Source organism: Gekko japonicus, unplaced genomic scaffold, assembly GCF_001447785.1.
Source record: "Gekko japonicus isolate JY-2015 unplaced genomic scaffold, Gekko_japonicus_V1.1 scaffold718, whole genome shotgun sequence".
In the NCBI taxonomy this organism is placed as follows: Eukaryota; Metazoa; Chordata; class Lepidosauria; order Squamata; family Gekkonidae; genus Gekko; species Gekko japonicus.
In genome coordinates this window covers 646,642-662,544 of record NW_015161425.1, presented here as the reverse complement: position 1 = coordinate 662,544, position 15,903 = coordinate 646,642, and the positions used below count along the sequence as shown (strand labels likewise).

Below are 15,903 nucleotides of genomic sequence, written 5' to 3'. Positions count from 1 at the left end.
TTGCCTTCCCACCACAGCAGTACCTATTTATCTACTTACAGTTTCTTGCTTTCAAACTGCTAGGTTGGCAGGAGCTGAGGCCAGAGACAGGAGCTCACTCCATCACATGGCACTAGGGGTCTCGAACTGCCGAACTACAGACCTTCTGGTCTGCAGCTCAGCTCAGCGTCTTAACTTCTAAGCCACCGTGGCCTCTACACTACCTGCATAACAAGTTGCTGAAACCGCAGGTACCATGCAAATTGGTAGAAATGGCTTTCCATCTGGGGGGAGGGGGCTTCAGCTGTGTATGACTTTTTGGAGGATGGTGCCTCCCCCATCGCCTGTTACTCAAACAGGCAGAATTGCTCCCATCTCCTCACCATCTTATTATACAAACACCTACATAAATATGATTTGTTCTGAAAACAATTATACAAGGTATCCTATTGATTTGGGACAATTATTCAAATCAATTTCATAAAAAAGCAAGCGAAAGAAAGTGTTACTCAGTATTTAGTTGGAAGGACATCAAGAGGCTTGCAACATCTATCTTTGAACTGTCATGTGGGGGGGAAACACACACACACCCATAGCAACAAACTGGACTGAGCAGGAAGTGGAAGCTGAGAGCAAGGAGCAGACTCTTGTGTTGCTTCTTCAACTTGAAGGTACATCTTTCTAAGGCCAGAAAAATGACCTCTGGAAACCTTGAGAAATACACCCAACGACCTGATTAACAACCCCCCCCCCCCCCCCCCAGCGGTTTGGACATAAAATGTGAATCTGGGTTTTTGTTATTTAGGAAAAATATAACTCAAGCAAACAACTTAAAGCTCTCATTGTTGAGTTCTCCCCTTCTCTCACTGTGTCAGTGACGCTTCTACTACTCAGTTAAGGGGTGTGGAAAAGAAGGCGCCCTCATAGTATCTTTTACTCTTGGGCTGTGGCACGGAGAAGAAGCTTAGCACACAGCTTCAGAATTCATAGAGCATTTATTAAGTATGATCAAGCTTATCAGCACTTCAGGATGCAACTACTGATGTCTGTATTGTACCCTTAGGCCCCACCCCCACCCACTTGGTATGACCCAAGGTCCACCCCTGCAACGCAGATCAGAGGCACCATTCCCACCCCCCCCCTTTTGCAGGAAAACATGAATTGTGTTGTCAGGTGTAGAACCTACACCAAAAGCTATACCTGGAATGACCGGTTACGTATTTTTGCTCTAGAGAACTTTTTGAGATATAAAACCATTTCATTCAACTGTATTTACAGAACACCTGTATGATAATAAATAAATCATTACATTTTATTAAAGCCTCATCCTTCAACCCATTCCCGCCCCCACCCCAATGGTTTACAGTTCCATATAACAGGACTATGAATTTGGGCGGCATTCTTGTGATTAGTGTCAGAAAAAAGGTGTAGGGCTCTTCACCGCCCCCGCGCCCCCCCGCCCGGTGCTGCCATTGTCCTGCTTCCCTTTAACTTCCGAAATGAGCAGGAATTACCCAGAGTCAGTGCTTTTGTACGGTCTGTAATAAATGGCAGAGAAGGCAGGCGTACAAAGGCTCAAAAGTGCATCGAATCCCAATAGTATGAAGAGCACAGAACAAAAGTTCACGATGCCGCATGGCAGGCAAAATTTAAATCCACAACTGCGTGTCTGTTCTGCTCTCAAGAAAGTGCTGCTTCATACCATTTATTCAAGAGAGAGAAGCCACCCCCATCCCCCCCCCAAATCAACTGTGTGGCGAAAAGTTGTCTTTCCTCTTCAGCCCCTCTTCTTCCAACGCCAGTCGATCACCAAGTTCAGTGCAAGGTTTAATTTTATGAGGGTATGTTGGCTCCCTTCCCCTCCCTAACATCTTTACTGCATTTGCTTATTACGTGATAAAGAAAACAAGTTTGCAATTTCTTGTGCCGTCTACATTCACAAAAAGGATCAGCAGGTTTAAGTGGCCCTGTTTCACATTGACTCAAGTCTTCTTGTTATTCCCCGGGGCAATCTCATCTCTTCCGCTTGCCGTTGTGTCCAGCTGACTCTCTCTGGTTTCCCCAAAGGGCAACCACTCCAGCACCCTGGCACCCTTCCGGGTACATTTCATGTCCTTCCGCTGGGGCTGGAGAAGTGGCGGTTTGTGTTGGAAGTCACAAGTCTGCCTGCAGCACAGTGGGTGTGGACCACACTGCCATTCGGGTACCTGACAAAGGCAGGCTCACAAAAGGGAGTCTGACACACCTGGCAGAGTTTTCTGTCTGACAGAACAGTGGTGTCTCCTTTTAGTTTTACCTGTAAGGCAGGAGAAAAATGAAAAAAAACATCATTGCAAATCGACACAAGAACCGGCACAGGCTAGAAGACTTTCTGTCAAGTCAATCATTATTTGTGGTGCACCCTAGTTTCAGGCATATTCTTCAACTTGGCCAAAACTGATCTACCATTCCTTTTCCCAGGGAAACCTAGGGTTTTGAGAGACAGACAGACAGAGGACAAACAAAGGCCTCTGAATACTCTTCCCAAGCTACAATTCTGTGGATTCTTTGGAAGAGCCATGACAAGTAGTGTGCTATACAGTCTCACATAATGTAGCTGTGGTATGCCCTTGGTCAACAGGTGGTGACTTATTCATATGAACGGTTTATACCCCACTCTTGGGAGGGGGGAGATAATCTTCCCACTGTTGTTGCAAAGGATTTCATCCTGACCAGTTACTGAATGGCCTCTATCAATCACATCAGGATCTGTACGTACAGCTCTAGGCACCAGGTTCACAAAGGACCTGCCTGAAGGCCTTCTGGTAATGTCCTGAACAGTAAGATTCCTGAAAGAAGAGTTCCTGGGGTTTTTTGTTTGTTTGGTGGTATGTTAGATTCTTAACTCAACTAGAAACTCATCTTTCCAGCACAGCTTTGGATGTATCCTTACAGCCCTCACATCAAACAGCTGAGACTCCTATTCATGGTGCAGACTCTACACATTTGGTGCATGGCCATTTTATAAACAACGCTATAGGAAAAAAAGATTCCTTAGGCAAACTGAAATTACAGAAAATCGGTAAACAGGTATATTTATTTCATGTATAGGTATTATCAAAGTACTTCGTATTGCAAGCACTAGAAAACAAGTATTCAAATCCCCTGTTGTTGTTTTCTTGTTTGCTTTTTTGCAAACAGAGGGATTTGAGGCAAGGACATATGGGATGGAGCAAAGACATAGCCACCATCAGTGGGCAGGGTATGCATTGGAAACAGGGCCTTGCACAGAAGCCCCACATTCTAACACACGTGTTTTTGAAGGTTTCCTCTATAGTCTAAATCTCAGCTGCTTTGCACACAATATGAAAGCTGTTACAGGGGATGCAGGATTATTCCTCTTTCCATGCTGTGTACGAAAGCTAGCTACGGAATACTAACGTCTTCCCCACATCCTACTCTTGCACTTTCGTGGTTAAGCAGTAGGTTACATAATGCACAAAGAAAGCTGTTAAGCCACCATAGTTCAACTGGCTCACTTAATGAACTATTGGGATGCCTTTGCCACCTTCGGCATACATAGTATGCAGCAGAAGAATGGAAACTGCCCCCTAGCAGATTATCAAGTGCATAAGAACCAAGAAAAAAATGGAACACGATCCTTCCATCAGGCCGACAAAAATTCCTGGAGACTATTAAGAGATTGCAGCACGCTCATACAATGGACAAACCGGTATTGCTCACCTTCTCGTGCTTGTAAATTAAGTTCTCGGCTTTTGCCAATCCCAGTGCAATCTGAGACATTCTCTGAGAATGGATACTTTCCCTCATTGCTCCAGCCAGGAAAGAGGAGAGAAGCTGCACTGACCAGCTGTCAGGGAGAAGCCGCAAAACAAGGGCAGCATCAAAGTCAGCCGCATGACTGTTTAGGAGATCCACAGCAGCCATGACCAGTTCATGTTCTGCTGAGCTGGAATTCAGGTATGCTGTAAGCAGCATATGGAACAGTTTCTGTCGGTAAAGAATGCCTCTGTTCTTGGAATTCCACACACAGTAGTCCTCGGCAGCAGCAAAGTCCTTCAATACGTGGACGAGGATATGTAAAGCTTTGTCGTGCTCTTCCAGTTTCCCATACAATATTGCACACTCCATATGAAGATCTGAGCCACTGATTTTATCTGCCAAATGCAAACACACTTTAAACAAAGTCCTGGTCAATGCAAAAAAGAAAAAGAAAAAAAAGAACACTAAACCCTTCTCTTATGCCAGGCATCATAAATAAAAGGATAATTGAAAGTGAATTGCTAACCCCAGGAGTTAAATGTGAGAAAGGATTTCCCCACTTGTTGGTAGTTGGTGAGCTGCATGTAGAATTCTGGGAACCTTGTTAGACTAATAAATACAACAACCAGGACTCAAACAGTCCATTACATAAGCAGAAAGCACTTCAATGTGTACACTGGCAAAGTGCTTACAATTCTCCACTCCCGCCCCTTCGTATCTCTCTGTAATGCACTATAGGTCACCAGGATCAGTGTACCTGGAGTACCTGGAAAAGTTTTCAGATAACAAAAAAAGCCTCGCTTTAGGGGGAAATCGCAGTCACTTCTGTGTAGCAGGATGCAGAACTATGTGTTCGGAGCCCAAACATGTCATGTAGTATACCCAATTCCCATTACCCTTCCATTTTAGTAAAGAAGTGAAAAGACTGTGGGATTCAGGCAATCAATTACTGTTTGGTGGTGGCCACAGGGCCTACATTAGATAGGGAATTGCCAGATTCACCAGGATGTTGGACTGATTATTTTAGAACTGGAATCAGCTAAAATGGAGCAGAAAAGAGCATCAGTGCAAGCCATTTAAAGTGACCCCGCTGCAAACCCTCCACGTCTTCTTTTCCTTCCATTCCATTTCTGTACAGAGCAGGTAAAACTTGGTGTTGTGTTATAACAATGTTAGTTAATTTACCTAAAATAAAGCGAGTCCTATAAAGGTCAGATTCTCGCAGGAGACTCTGCAGCTTCGCCTTCGTTTCAAACAGCTCTTCGTTCCTTTCTGCCTCGAGCGATTTCAGGTTGAGCACTTTCTCCAGGTACAGCACCGCTAGGTGGGTGTGGTACTTTTCCTTCTGCCAGTATGAAACAGACAAGCCATTCATTCCAGATCTCCAAAAGCAATGTCGCTAGTAAAGTCAACAAAATGAGCGCTTACGACACATAACCAAATTAAAGTGTAAGCTTCCATGTGCAAAGCACACTTCTTCAGACAATTTGGAATAAAATCTCAAGGGCTACTTACAGGAGAAAGGGGGGGCAGCCATTAGGAGGGGCCACTCAGAGCCAAGATGCCGATGCTGAGCTGAAATTGGGTCAGGTAGCTCTGCAGAGGCATCTTGGCTATGAGTGACCCCCCTCCTAATGGCTGCCCCCCCTCTTTTTTCCTGTAAGTAGCGCGCCGGCAGCACGTCACAGGAAGTGACGTGCTACGTGCTCACGTTGGGGGCGTGGCTCACATTGTCGGGGGGGAACCATATGGTTTTCCCCTGACGATGTGGGCCACGCCCCCAACGTGAGCGACGTGGCTGTATCACCTCTGGTGATGCAGCTTCGGGGGCGGAGTTCCCCCCGGGGCCGATTCTGCCGCGGCGGAAATCGGGCCTCCGAAGCGGGGGATTCCCCGCCCCCATTTGGCAACCCTAAAGCGGAGCCATGCTAAGTCAGTTTATGTTTCCATTTGTACATTGCTGGATCCAGGCCGCTGTGTGTGCCCCACCTAAAAGGCCAAAGAATACTCTTGTGGGGTTGCGGGAGTTTCCAGGCTGTTCAAAGGCAGCCAGAGAATAGGATGGGCCTACTTCAGCCATCTACCCTTCAGCAAGTGCCTCAGCAAGTGCCGCAGCAACTAACACCAGGACAGATGTGAGTGATCCAAGAGCAAATATTGTTATAATGTGAATTACAAACATCACTTTTGTTTGCTTTACGTGCACATCGTCACCTTCCAGCTTCTTTCCTCTGCTAAATAGAGTGGAGTCTGAGGGGACAAGCAGGAGGAGTCAAATTTCCAAGCTTGCCAAAGGCTCCTCAGCAGGGGTCTAGAGAACAACCTGGTATTTGAGGCTATGGAGAATATCAGACCAGTGTGAAAGCTCCACGCACCAATATCTGTTTGGATTTGACAGAAACCACCCCTATCCCCCCAAAAAAACTTACCTGTATTCTTCTTTCTAGGACTAAAAACTCTAAGTATTTTACTAGTGATTTGGGGTATTTGTTAAGGCAGCTCATGACGTCGTCTGGGTTAAAGCTGTTATCCTGTCCTTCTTCCTGCGGCCTTCTAGTAAAAACGTATATGCCAATCTAAAACAAGACACATTTCAGAAGTCAATGACTATATCTGCATAAGCGATGGACATCACTCTCGCTCACAAGTTGACCGTTACTACTCATGCCTCACATTCTTCAATTTGCCAAAGGATTACTATTCATTACTTTTTATGCCCACCCTGCCACCGAGTACCTCAGGATGGTGTAAACGGTCCTCCCCCTCCTCCATCTTTACCCTCCCCAAAAACTGTGAAGTAAGTTAGAATGAGAGAGCGTGATAATAAGCCCAAGCTCAGCCAGCTTGGTGTAGTGGTTAAGAGTGGTCAACTGTCATCCAGAGAACGGGGCTTGATTCCTCCCTCCTCCACATGAAGCCTGCTGGGTGACCTTGGGTCAGTCACAGGCAGCTCTCTCAGAACTCTCTCTCAGCCCCACCTACCTCACTAGGTGACTGCTGTGGGGAGAGAGGAAGGGGAAGGAGATTTTAAGCCCCTTTGAGACCACTTAGGGTAGACAAAAGTGGAGTATAAAAAAACAACTCTTCTTCTTCTGTGAGTTGAATGGCTGAGTGGAGATCTGAACCTCAATCCAGCCCACACACCCACAAATGTGTGGTGTAGTGGTTTTAGAGCGTGTCCACGTGTGTGCCCTCTTTTAGCTCTACACTAATGAATGGAAATGGATCTTAGGGGCTACTGTGCAGCAATTTACTTTTTCAGTTGGGGAAAAAGCACAACATTCCATCTTCACATTACAGATGTTTGGGTAGAAGGGGAAGACAAGAGATACAGTTATACTCATTTTTGTCTCTTTATGAACCTGGATGGATGGGATTTGGGAGGGGAGACTCAGGAAGGTATCATAAAGGGAAGCGTGACAACCAATGACAACCCATACTAAATGGATGCCTGAATCAACTGAAGCTCCTCATTCTACACACTGATCAAAACGGAAATACTCTGGAGATTAGTAACTACAGTCCCCCTATACAAGTCAGTATTTTGAGTGTTAGGGAGAACAAATCAGGTTTTCTGGCAACAGAAGGAAAAATACATCGTAGGCATGACAGGCCATCAGAATAAAGCAGAACATTTAAAACTAGGGCATGAAGACATTCGTTTTGAACATCACCCTCATTCATTTCAACAGAAATCTGGAAGATCCAACGAATGAATGAGAGCGGTGCGGGGGTGGGGGGAGAGAGCCATGAGCAGCTCTGCCCCCCCACACACACATTCTGCTACAGTTCCTCTCTGGGGCCACCGTCCCACAAATGCCCCAACCACCTGGTGGGCATTCTGCTAACTGTGCATTATTCCACATCTAGTTCTTCATTATTACTGCACTTCTATCCAAACAGCAAGATGCTGGAACTCCATATGAATATGGCCCGAAGCATTTAACAGAGAAGAGTAAGACAGTGCAAGACCAGGTATTCTGCATCAAGCAGCCAAGCAACAGCCGTTTCAAAAGCATTTCTCAAGAGAATCCAGCTACGAACCTCCTCACTTTGCTGTAACAGCCATTCGGCATACTTCCAGACCAGTTCATGGTCCGAGCAGGAAGTAAGGAAGTCCACGATATACTCATAGAGGTCTGTGCGCGTGGAATCCTGGATGTCCCCATTGACAATTTTTACCCATAACTGAAGAAGAGAAGAAGAAAAGGTGTCAGAACCGCTCCTTGACAATTCACATCCTTTAAAAGCAAATGTATACTATTTAATACTATTCTCCCTCGGATTTGTCTGTCAACCTAAGTTTATCCTGCCCTCACAGACTTGGTAGGAGCCAATGGAAAGTGTTTCCTGGTTGCTATGCAAGTGCTGAAGGCTAGTTACTCCCTTTGTGCCAGCCGTGGAGCTCTTCATGGAGCACTACATGCTACATTCCATATGTGGGAAACATCCCTCCCGCCTCTTAGTGTTTAGAGACACTAACCCAAATTGTGCCATCCTTAATAGTGCATGTTCCTCTGCTCAGAACTGTTAGCTAGTGTGCCAGAAGACTGGGGGGGGGGGGCTGTCCATTCTGATGGCTCTCCTGCTAAACATAACACTTAGCTCCACTCTCATTCCAAGCTACGTACACTATTGCCTCCATACAACTTACTCAGAAGTTCAAGCCTTTAGTTGCTGCAATTCTGGTTAGACACCAACCAAAGCAGACAATAGGCGTGAAAAGAATGTCAGGGGAGCACCGTTCCATCTTGACCTCTAGGCTATTCACGTGTATATCCTAAATGTCTTTGAAATCATGTGGTGAGATTAGCTCCCCCTAGTCCATTTGCAACCTGCAGGAGCATTCAGGGGGGGGGGGGAATCTACAGTACAATCTGGAGATAATGAACTTCTATTTTCAGTGCAATATGCACCAACTATTCTGTATTATGGCTGGCTGGCTGTTGGCCTGTGTTGGCTGGAAGGAGGAGAAAATTTGCTGTAACAAGCTGGCTGGGTCCCGGGCGTTGGAGCAACATGTGTCTCAGCAGCGGGGCCAAAAGTCCACTTTCCCTCAGGGACGTCCCCTGCCTTCTGCAATCTGACTAGACTGAAGAACTTCCTGACGGTTGGAGTGGTTCCCTCAGTGGAACAGGCTTCCTCGGGAGGAGGTGGTGGGCTCTCCTTCTTTGGAGGTTTTCAAACAGAGGCTGGATGGCCATCTGACAGCAATGCTGATTGTGTGAACTTAAGCAGAGCCTGACAGGGAGGGCAGGAAGGGGTTGCATCAGGGCATAGTTCTCATGGCCCTTTCTTACACGCCCAGGGAAATGCTGATTGCCACTTTGGGGTCAGGAAGCAATCCTGGAGGGGTTTTTTTGCCTTCTTCATGGCAGCGCGCTGGAGGCGCCTCATCCCGCAGCGCAGGCTGGGCTGGGCTGGGCAGCGAGGGCGGCCATTTTCTGCTGAGATCCGCCGCCTAATGACAGAGCAAGCGGCTCCCGCTCCCCGGCGTCCTAAACAGAGTTACACTCTTCTAAATCACTGCTCTTCCACTTTGTGTAACTGTTTTAGCATTGCACTGTTCATCAGCTAGCCTAGATCTCTCCAACAAAAAGGCAGACCGGATATGTATACAGGCAGACTTCTTGAAGCCAGCCTGAACAGCTAGGTCAGGCAGGTCTCCCAAGAGGGAGAGGATGTATGGGGGAGGGGGAGGGGGGAAGTCGACTCTCCTTTTTTAAATGAAGTGACCGGGTCTTTTAGCTACAGAGATACAAGGGGAAACAATGCCTTGCTCCTGGCTCCCGGCTTCTAGTATTATGATCAACAAATGCGAAGGATTACTCACAAGCACTTGAGTGCTTACTGTTATCAGAACATAGATGTTTGCTTTTACACACTGACCTACAAAGATCACCCTCAATTCCTGGCTGCAAGGCTGGATTCAAGGGCGTGAGGGCCCCAAGCTACTCCTGTTGTAAATCCGTAACACAGGATAGCAAAGCAAGAGCCTTATGCAGTTTAGAGATCTGAGTTATGAGAGATGTGGCTTCAGTCTAACCTGCAGTGCAGCTGCATCTTGACCGTTTGAATGATACAGGAGTCCGAGTGCAAAAAATCTATAAAACGTGATATGAAACAAGCAAAAGCCAAGAATTACTATTTAGCATTTATCAAGCACCCGCATTTCTCCCCCACCGGGATCCAAAGTGCCTTAAACCATTCTTCTGTCCTCCCTTTTATCCTCACAACAATCCTCTGGGCCACGTGAGGAAAAAATGGCGGGGCTTCCCTGGCAGAGTGGAGATTCCTAGTCTGACACTGAGACCCCAACACCCCACTGGTTCTTAATGAGGCTCTAAAGGGAGGAAATATACAATGGGTTGGATCCAGCCAGCTTTTCTGCTCCGTCTTCCCCAATTCTCATCTTTACCCATGTCCCACATGGCTTCTGCCCAGGCAGGTCCCATAACCCCAATACACCCTTTTTAGGTGGTCCTCCTTTTGTCCCCAGCAAAAAATCCAGCGTAGGCCAGGGACCCCCAATCTTGTTGAGCTAGTAGGCCCTTTTGGATTTTTAGAACAGGTAGGGGGCACCACAGTAAAATGGATGCCAAAGAGTGTTGTGTATGGGGGGGGGGGGGGAGTGACCAACCACAAAATAGCATCCACGGGGGCTGGGGTGAGTCACAGAATTCTAGGAGGTTCCGAGGATCTCTGATGTAGGCAAAATGCTTACTTTTTGTGCTTTTCCAGCCACGTGGCACTATCTGTGAGAATACAGAAATTCTCTGAGGCCAGCAAGTCTAGAAGGCTCTCGTGATTGGCCTCCGCATAGAGCTTCAGTAAAGCCGTATCGACATCTTCCTTGTAGCCATTTGCGACATCAGTGCTGCGCACTTCGTTCAAGTAGCTCATGAGGAACTGCTTGCATTTGGCCATCTTCTCCTGATCCCCTTGGGTCAGCTGGTTTAAGTCGGCATATTCGTGGAGAGGAGGATGAGACCGGATGAAGGAAGAGGAAGCAGGCAACAGGAAGGGATAGAGAGAGATCAGCTCCCGGACATCAAGCTGGCCGCTTCTGCAATTACAGTGTCAAACTAAATGAAGCAAAGAGAAAGAAAAAGTATACAAGAGGCGCGCACACCACACATGCACCACACGTACACCCACACACAAAAGGAGGCCAGATTCTGTGAGCAGACTATAAAATACTCGGCCAACTCTAACACTGTCCTAACTAAGAACTTTAAAAAAACCCTTTATCATGAGAAATGTTATAAAACAAGTAACACTCAAGGAAGCCAGTTCTGTTCAATTGCCGTGCCACTTATAGATGCCAAAGAATAAGGCACAGCTTAATCCAGGACAGCAGAATGGGAAATCCTGCTAGGGTTTCCATAACAAGTAGTAACATTACGAGTCAAAAACATAACCTGGAAATCCCAGTGAAGCAGAAAAGGTGATTCCCACAACAGACAGCATTTCCCTTCTGCACGCAAATTGTTCAAAAGCATTCCATAACATTTTTGAGTGACCCCGAAAGTCTGCCAATAGCTGGAAAAGCCTCTCTCTGTGTGTGCGCGTGCATGTGAGTACCTGCATGGCTGTGGGTTTGTTCAGACCCCATGTAAGAGAAATGACATGTGAAATTCAGCGTATGTAAGCTAGGTGATGCGGGGTCCTTGCCTGGCGAGTAAGGAGGGGGCAAAAGAAATAAGGGCTGTAGGCTACTGAACAGGGCTATCTTTGGGCAGGAACGTACAGGAACGGAGTTCCGGCTGGCTCCTGAGCTGGCCACGGCCAGCAGGAACTCAACTCATTAGCATAATAGGCCACACCCAATAGCAGAAACTCATTAGGATTGGCTACATTAGGGGTGTGTGGCCTAACATGCAAAGAAGTTCCTGCTACAAAAAAAGCCCTGGGTTTTGTCAACAAAGAAGGTAAACAGAATAAGAAGGGAACGGTGGGTGTGGCTCGATGACCACACTTCTGGTAACATGGGGGTGTGGCCTGATGTGCTAATGAGCAGTGCGGTCAGGGTGTGGCCTAATATGCTAATGAGTGTTGCTGTTTGGTGTGGCCTATTATCCTAATGAGTTCCTGCTGGGCTTTTTCTACAAAAAGAGCCCTGCTACTGAGCCTTTGGACATTGGGCCCTATATGCGCACACACCGGTTACATGTTAGAGTCACACGTGGTGCTGAAGCTTGTAAGTCCCTAGTGCGGAATATACAGTTGTTCATCACATGGTGCTACGTTTGCAATTCAACAAAGCATTATTTGTGCTAAAAGTTTTTATTCAGTGTGGGATATCAAATGGTCAAAGATCAGGCACCCAAAGCACTGAAGTTCCTCAATGTTAATATCTAACTACACAACCTTTTTAAAAATGGGAATGTACAACATATGTAGTAACGCATGGACAGACTGGGGGAAATGTTTAAGCCATGGTGTTATGGCATCCGCGTTTGCTAGAATTTTGATTCGGAGCATTGTATTAAGCCTATTCCTAGGCAATCACAGCACTGGGCACCAGCAGTTTGTAAGTGCCAACATGATGAGCTGGGAATGAATGCTCAGAAAACAAACAAGCCCCCCCCCCCCCCGAATGTTGGCTGAAGAAGCTGGCAAAATGAGCTGACTTCAAATCAAGTCAAAAGGAACTGACCCATCACCAGTTAAGGATTACCTGAAAAGTTCTTTTGCTTCTAGGAACTGAAGCTGTGCAAACTGTATAAAGCCTGCTTGCTGCAGGATTCGCTTGTACATTACCTGCAAAAGAAAAGGAGAAGAAGGCATGTTTACTTGCAGAAACGACGACATATTACAGATTCCATCCACCAATGGGCATTTCAAGTCAGTGGCTAACTAGCCTGATTCCAGCTTCTGATTTACTCTCCACCCGTACTGCTTTAAGCAACATGCAGAATCAGAGAGCTAGAAGATGCCAGTAGACCCTGCAAGGCAGGTCTACCCATCAGCCTCCATTCTGTTTTTGGTGGGCTGCAAAAGGCAAAGCATAGGAGGACAGGACACCTGCAATGAAAATGGCTACAGATGTCTCAAGCAATTTACAGACCCATCTCCAGGATCACAGCTTCAAATGCAGTGGGATTCCTATAGAGAAAGACATTTCATATATGAAACAGGAAACGCCCCATGTGTCTAAACAGGTGTGCACATGTATTCTGCAGCACACATGGGTTATGGAAAGCAGTAAGTTGGTCATGGCATCTTAGCACAAGCATACTCCTTTCCTTTATCAAATAAAAGCTCTGTGATACACCGATCTTGAACAGTGGATAGTTGTTGTTAATCATTTATCACTCAATAGACAAAAGGAGTAAAAAAATTTTTGCAACTGCTAGAGTTCTTTTTGGATCCCTGTCAGAAAGTCAGTCAGTCATAGGAATATATGTCCGAATGAGCCTGCAAACACGGTAAAACAGAATGCCTCCGGAGATTAGCATACAAAGGACACTCCAGAGGGATATGTGCTATCTTACCTAAGGGGCAGATTTGTTCTGAACAGGGTAAACGCATGAACCTACCCCTCAAAACTGCCAAGGAGTGAGCACTTAGTTTGGCCAGAATGAACAACCTTAACAGGCTTTGGGAAGACAACAGATAGGTATAGGAGGGAAGAGATTTTGGAGGTGGAATACCAAAAAATTGGGATGAACAGGTACAGCATGCTCTAAAGGCAGTGCTTTGGTGATCGATTGATTTTACAAACATACTGCAAAATGTATGTCCTACAGTGTTCACCTCTGGTATGCGCATTCTCTCCTATGCGAAAGTACATTCCACATTACTCGAAGGCTGAACACAATTTACAAGTCAACTGCTTTGAACCAAGATATATCTCAAATTCACAGCAACACAATCTTCCCAGTTTTTATCTGGACACTCTTTATTTGACTAATTTGAACACAAGACTTACTGAACTATTTTTACATCTCTGCTTCCCCATCCTCTGAGGTCTCAGCACCATCATTCTCAAGACTGCATCAAATTCATAAATGCATATTCAACATTTATTAAGGGGAAAAAATAAACTTCCAGTTCTAAAAAAGAGGAAGTATCTGGTATCTTTTTATTCCACCCTTCCTGCAAGGAGTTCATTGTTCTCCCTTCCCTTTTCATCCTTACAACCATGTAGGTGGGAGACACTGAGAATCTGCACCTAGCCCAAGGTTGCCTGGTGAGCTTTGTGGCAGAGTGGGGCTCTGAACCCTGTTTTCACAGACCCTACTCTGACCCAGATTGCGAGATGTGATGGTACCACTTTACTCTGCTCTGGTTAGACCTCACCTAGAGCGTCGTTTTTTCGTGTTCAGTTTTGGGCACCACAATTTAAGAAGGATACAGGCAAGCTGGAACGTGTCCAGAGGAGGGCAACGAAGATGGTGAGGGGTCTGGAGACCTCTGAGGAAAGGCTGAAGGAGCTGGGTATGTTTAGCCTGGAGAGGAGGCGATTGAGAGGTGATATGATAACCCTCTTCAAGTTCTCAAAGGGCTGTCATATAGAGGATGTTTGGGAGTTGTTTTCTGTTGCCCCAGAAGGTCGGACCAGAACCAACAGGTTGAAATTAAATCAAAAGAGTTTTTGGCTAAACATTAGAATTTCCTGACAGTTCGAGTGGTTCCTACATGGAACAGGCTTCCTCGGGAGGTGGTGGGCTCTCCCTCTTTGGGGGTTTGCAAACAGAGGCTAGATGGACATCTGACATCAATGCTGATTCTGTGAACTTAGGCAGATCATGAGAGGAAAGGCAGGAAGGGTTGCCTCAGTGCTTAGTTCTTGTGGCCCTTTCTTACATGCCCAGGGAAATGCTGATTGCCACTTTGGGGTCAGGAAGCAATCCTGGAGGTTTTTTGCCATCTTCTGGGCGCGGAACAGTGGTCACTGCGGGTGTGGAGGGGGAAGTATTGTGAATTTCCTGCATTGTGCAGGGGGTTAGACTAGATGACCCTGGAGGTCCCTTCCAACTCTATGATTCTATGACCCCCCTGACTTCCACATCATGCCGCCTCTCCCTACATGAAAATTAGAGTAGACTCAGAGAGGAACAAAACTGAATGGAAATATCAAGAGATATTGGGGCTAGGGGTCATCACAGTAATTTTATAATCAGTTCAAAAGTAAGACTCTATCTTTTCTAAACAATTATAATTTAATTTGTTCAGTTACAAGACAGGAAAAAAAATTCAAGAGGCATGCAGATTGACTTTTATATCACTTCTATTCCAATGTTCAGTTGCAGAGACAACAACGTTCTTATCAACACAGGTTTGTTGGCCTCCCGTACCAGCCAGACCCTCGGGATATCTTTATTTGCCAGCAGACATGCTGATTTCTGTTGGATCAGCCTCTTTTGTATAATAATTTTTAAAACTGGATAGAGAAATTTAATTATAGCCTTTCCATTCATGGGGTGCTCAGACAGGTCATGGACTATATCATCTCCAAAATCTTTGAACTGCATCTTCATACTCCATAATTTCCATCCAACGCTGAAGAGGGAAATTGCTGAATTGCTAAAATAAATGTTTGGAACATCTTATTAAATAACTCTCCACACTTAAACTTAGCCAGCCTGTGTCACACTGCTGTTTTAACTTCCATCAGCAGCGACTGATGAATAAATATATCCTCCTTTTAAACCCTGTGCTTTGTGCTAACTGCTCAAGCCCAGCAAAATATTCTAAAAAGAACCTACACAAAACTAAACACTTTTTTGAACTTCCAAGAAAGTGGATCAGAGCAATATAAACTTATTTCTAGACAAAACTTTTAAGTCTACCATCATGCTAATAAATTTAATCCAACAAATAGCAACCGATACTTCTTAAATATCTTTTTATCTGAGGAAGGGGAAGAGCTGTACGTGACAGGGCCTTGACTTACCCCAATCCCGTGTTTTTGTTTACAAAGTCTTTACTGGGGGAAATGGCTGTTGCCACATGAGGCCGGTACAGCCTATGAAGAATATGCTATACTGTGGAACATGCTTATCAGGAGGTGTATCTCATCAGACTTAACAGGACCCGTTTCTGAACAAACATGACTAGGATCAGACAGTTAGTTAATGAACAGACTAACTTAAAAAAAAGAAGAACCTTCTTCACAGGCCATACACCAGATTCAGTTACACTTCCTAGACTGTT

At 45.7% G+C, this 15,903-nt stretch overlaps 1 protein-coding gene across 1 annotated transcript in view; it reads right to left on the bottom strand.

Annotated features, from left to right (window-relative positions):
- Window positions 1–1,377: 1,377 nt before the first annotated feature.
- The window catches only part of TGFBRAP1 (transforming growth factor beta receptor associated protein 1), a 30,477-nt gene continuing 15,951 nt past the window's right edge, over window positions 1,378–15,903 (bottom strand). The window contains exons 5-12 of the mRNA XM_015428580.1: window positions 12,422–12,504; window positions 10,466–10,807; window positions 9,788–9,845; window positions 7,786–7,929; window positions 6,171–6,317; window positions 4,927–5,086; window positions 3,703–4,136; window positions 1,378–2,275 (exon numbers count right to left, since the gene is read on the bottom strand). Of these exons, the coding sequence (XP_015284066.1) occupies window positions 2,087–2,275; window positions 3,703–4,136; window positions 4,927–5,086; window positions 6,171–6,317; window positions 7,786–7,929; window positions 9,788–9,845; window positions 10,466–10,807; window positions 12,422–12,504 (1,557 nt within the window). The 3' untranslated portion in view covers window positions 1,378–2,086. The remainder of the gene's footprint in view (window positions 2,276–3,702; window positions 4,137–4,926; window positions 5,087–6,170; window positions 6,318–7,785; window positions 7,930–9,787; window positions 9,846–10,465; window positions 10,808–12,421; window positions 12,505–15,903) is intronic.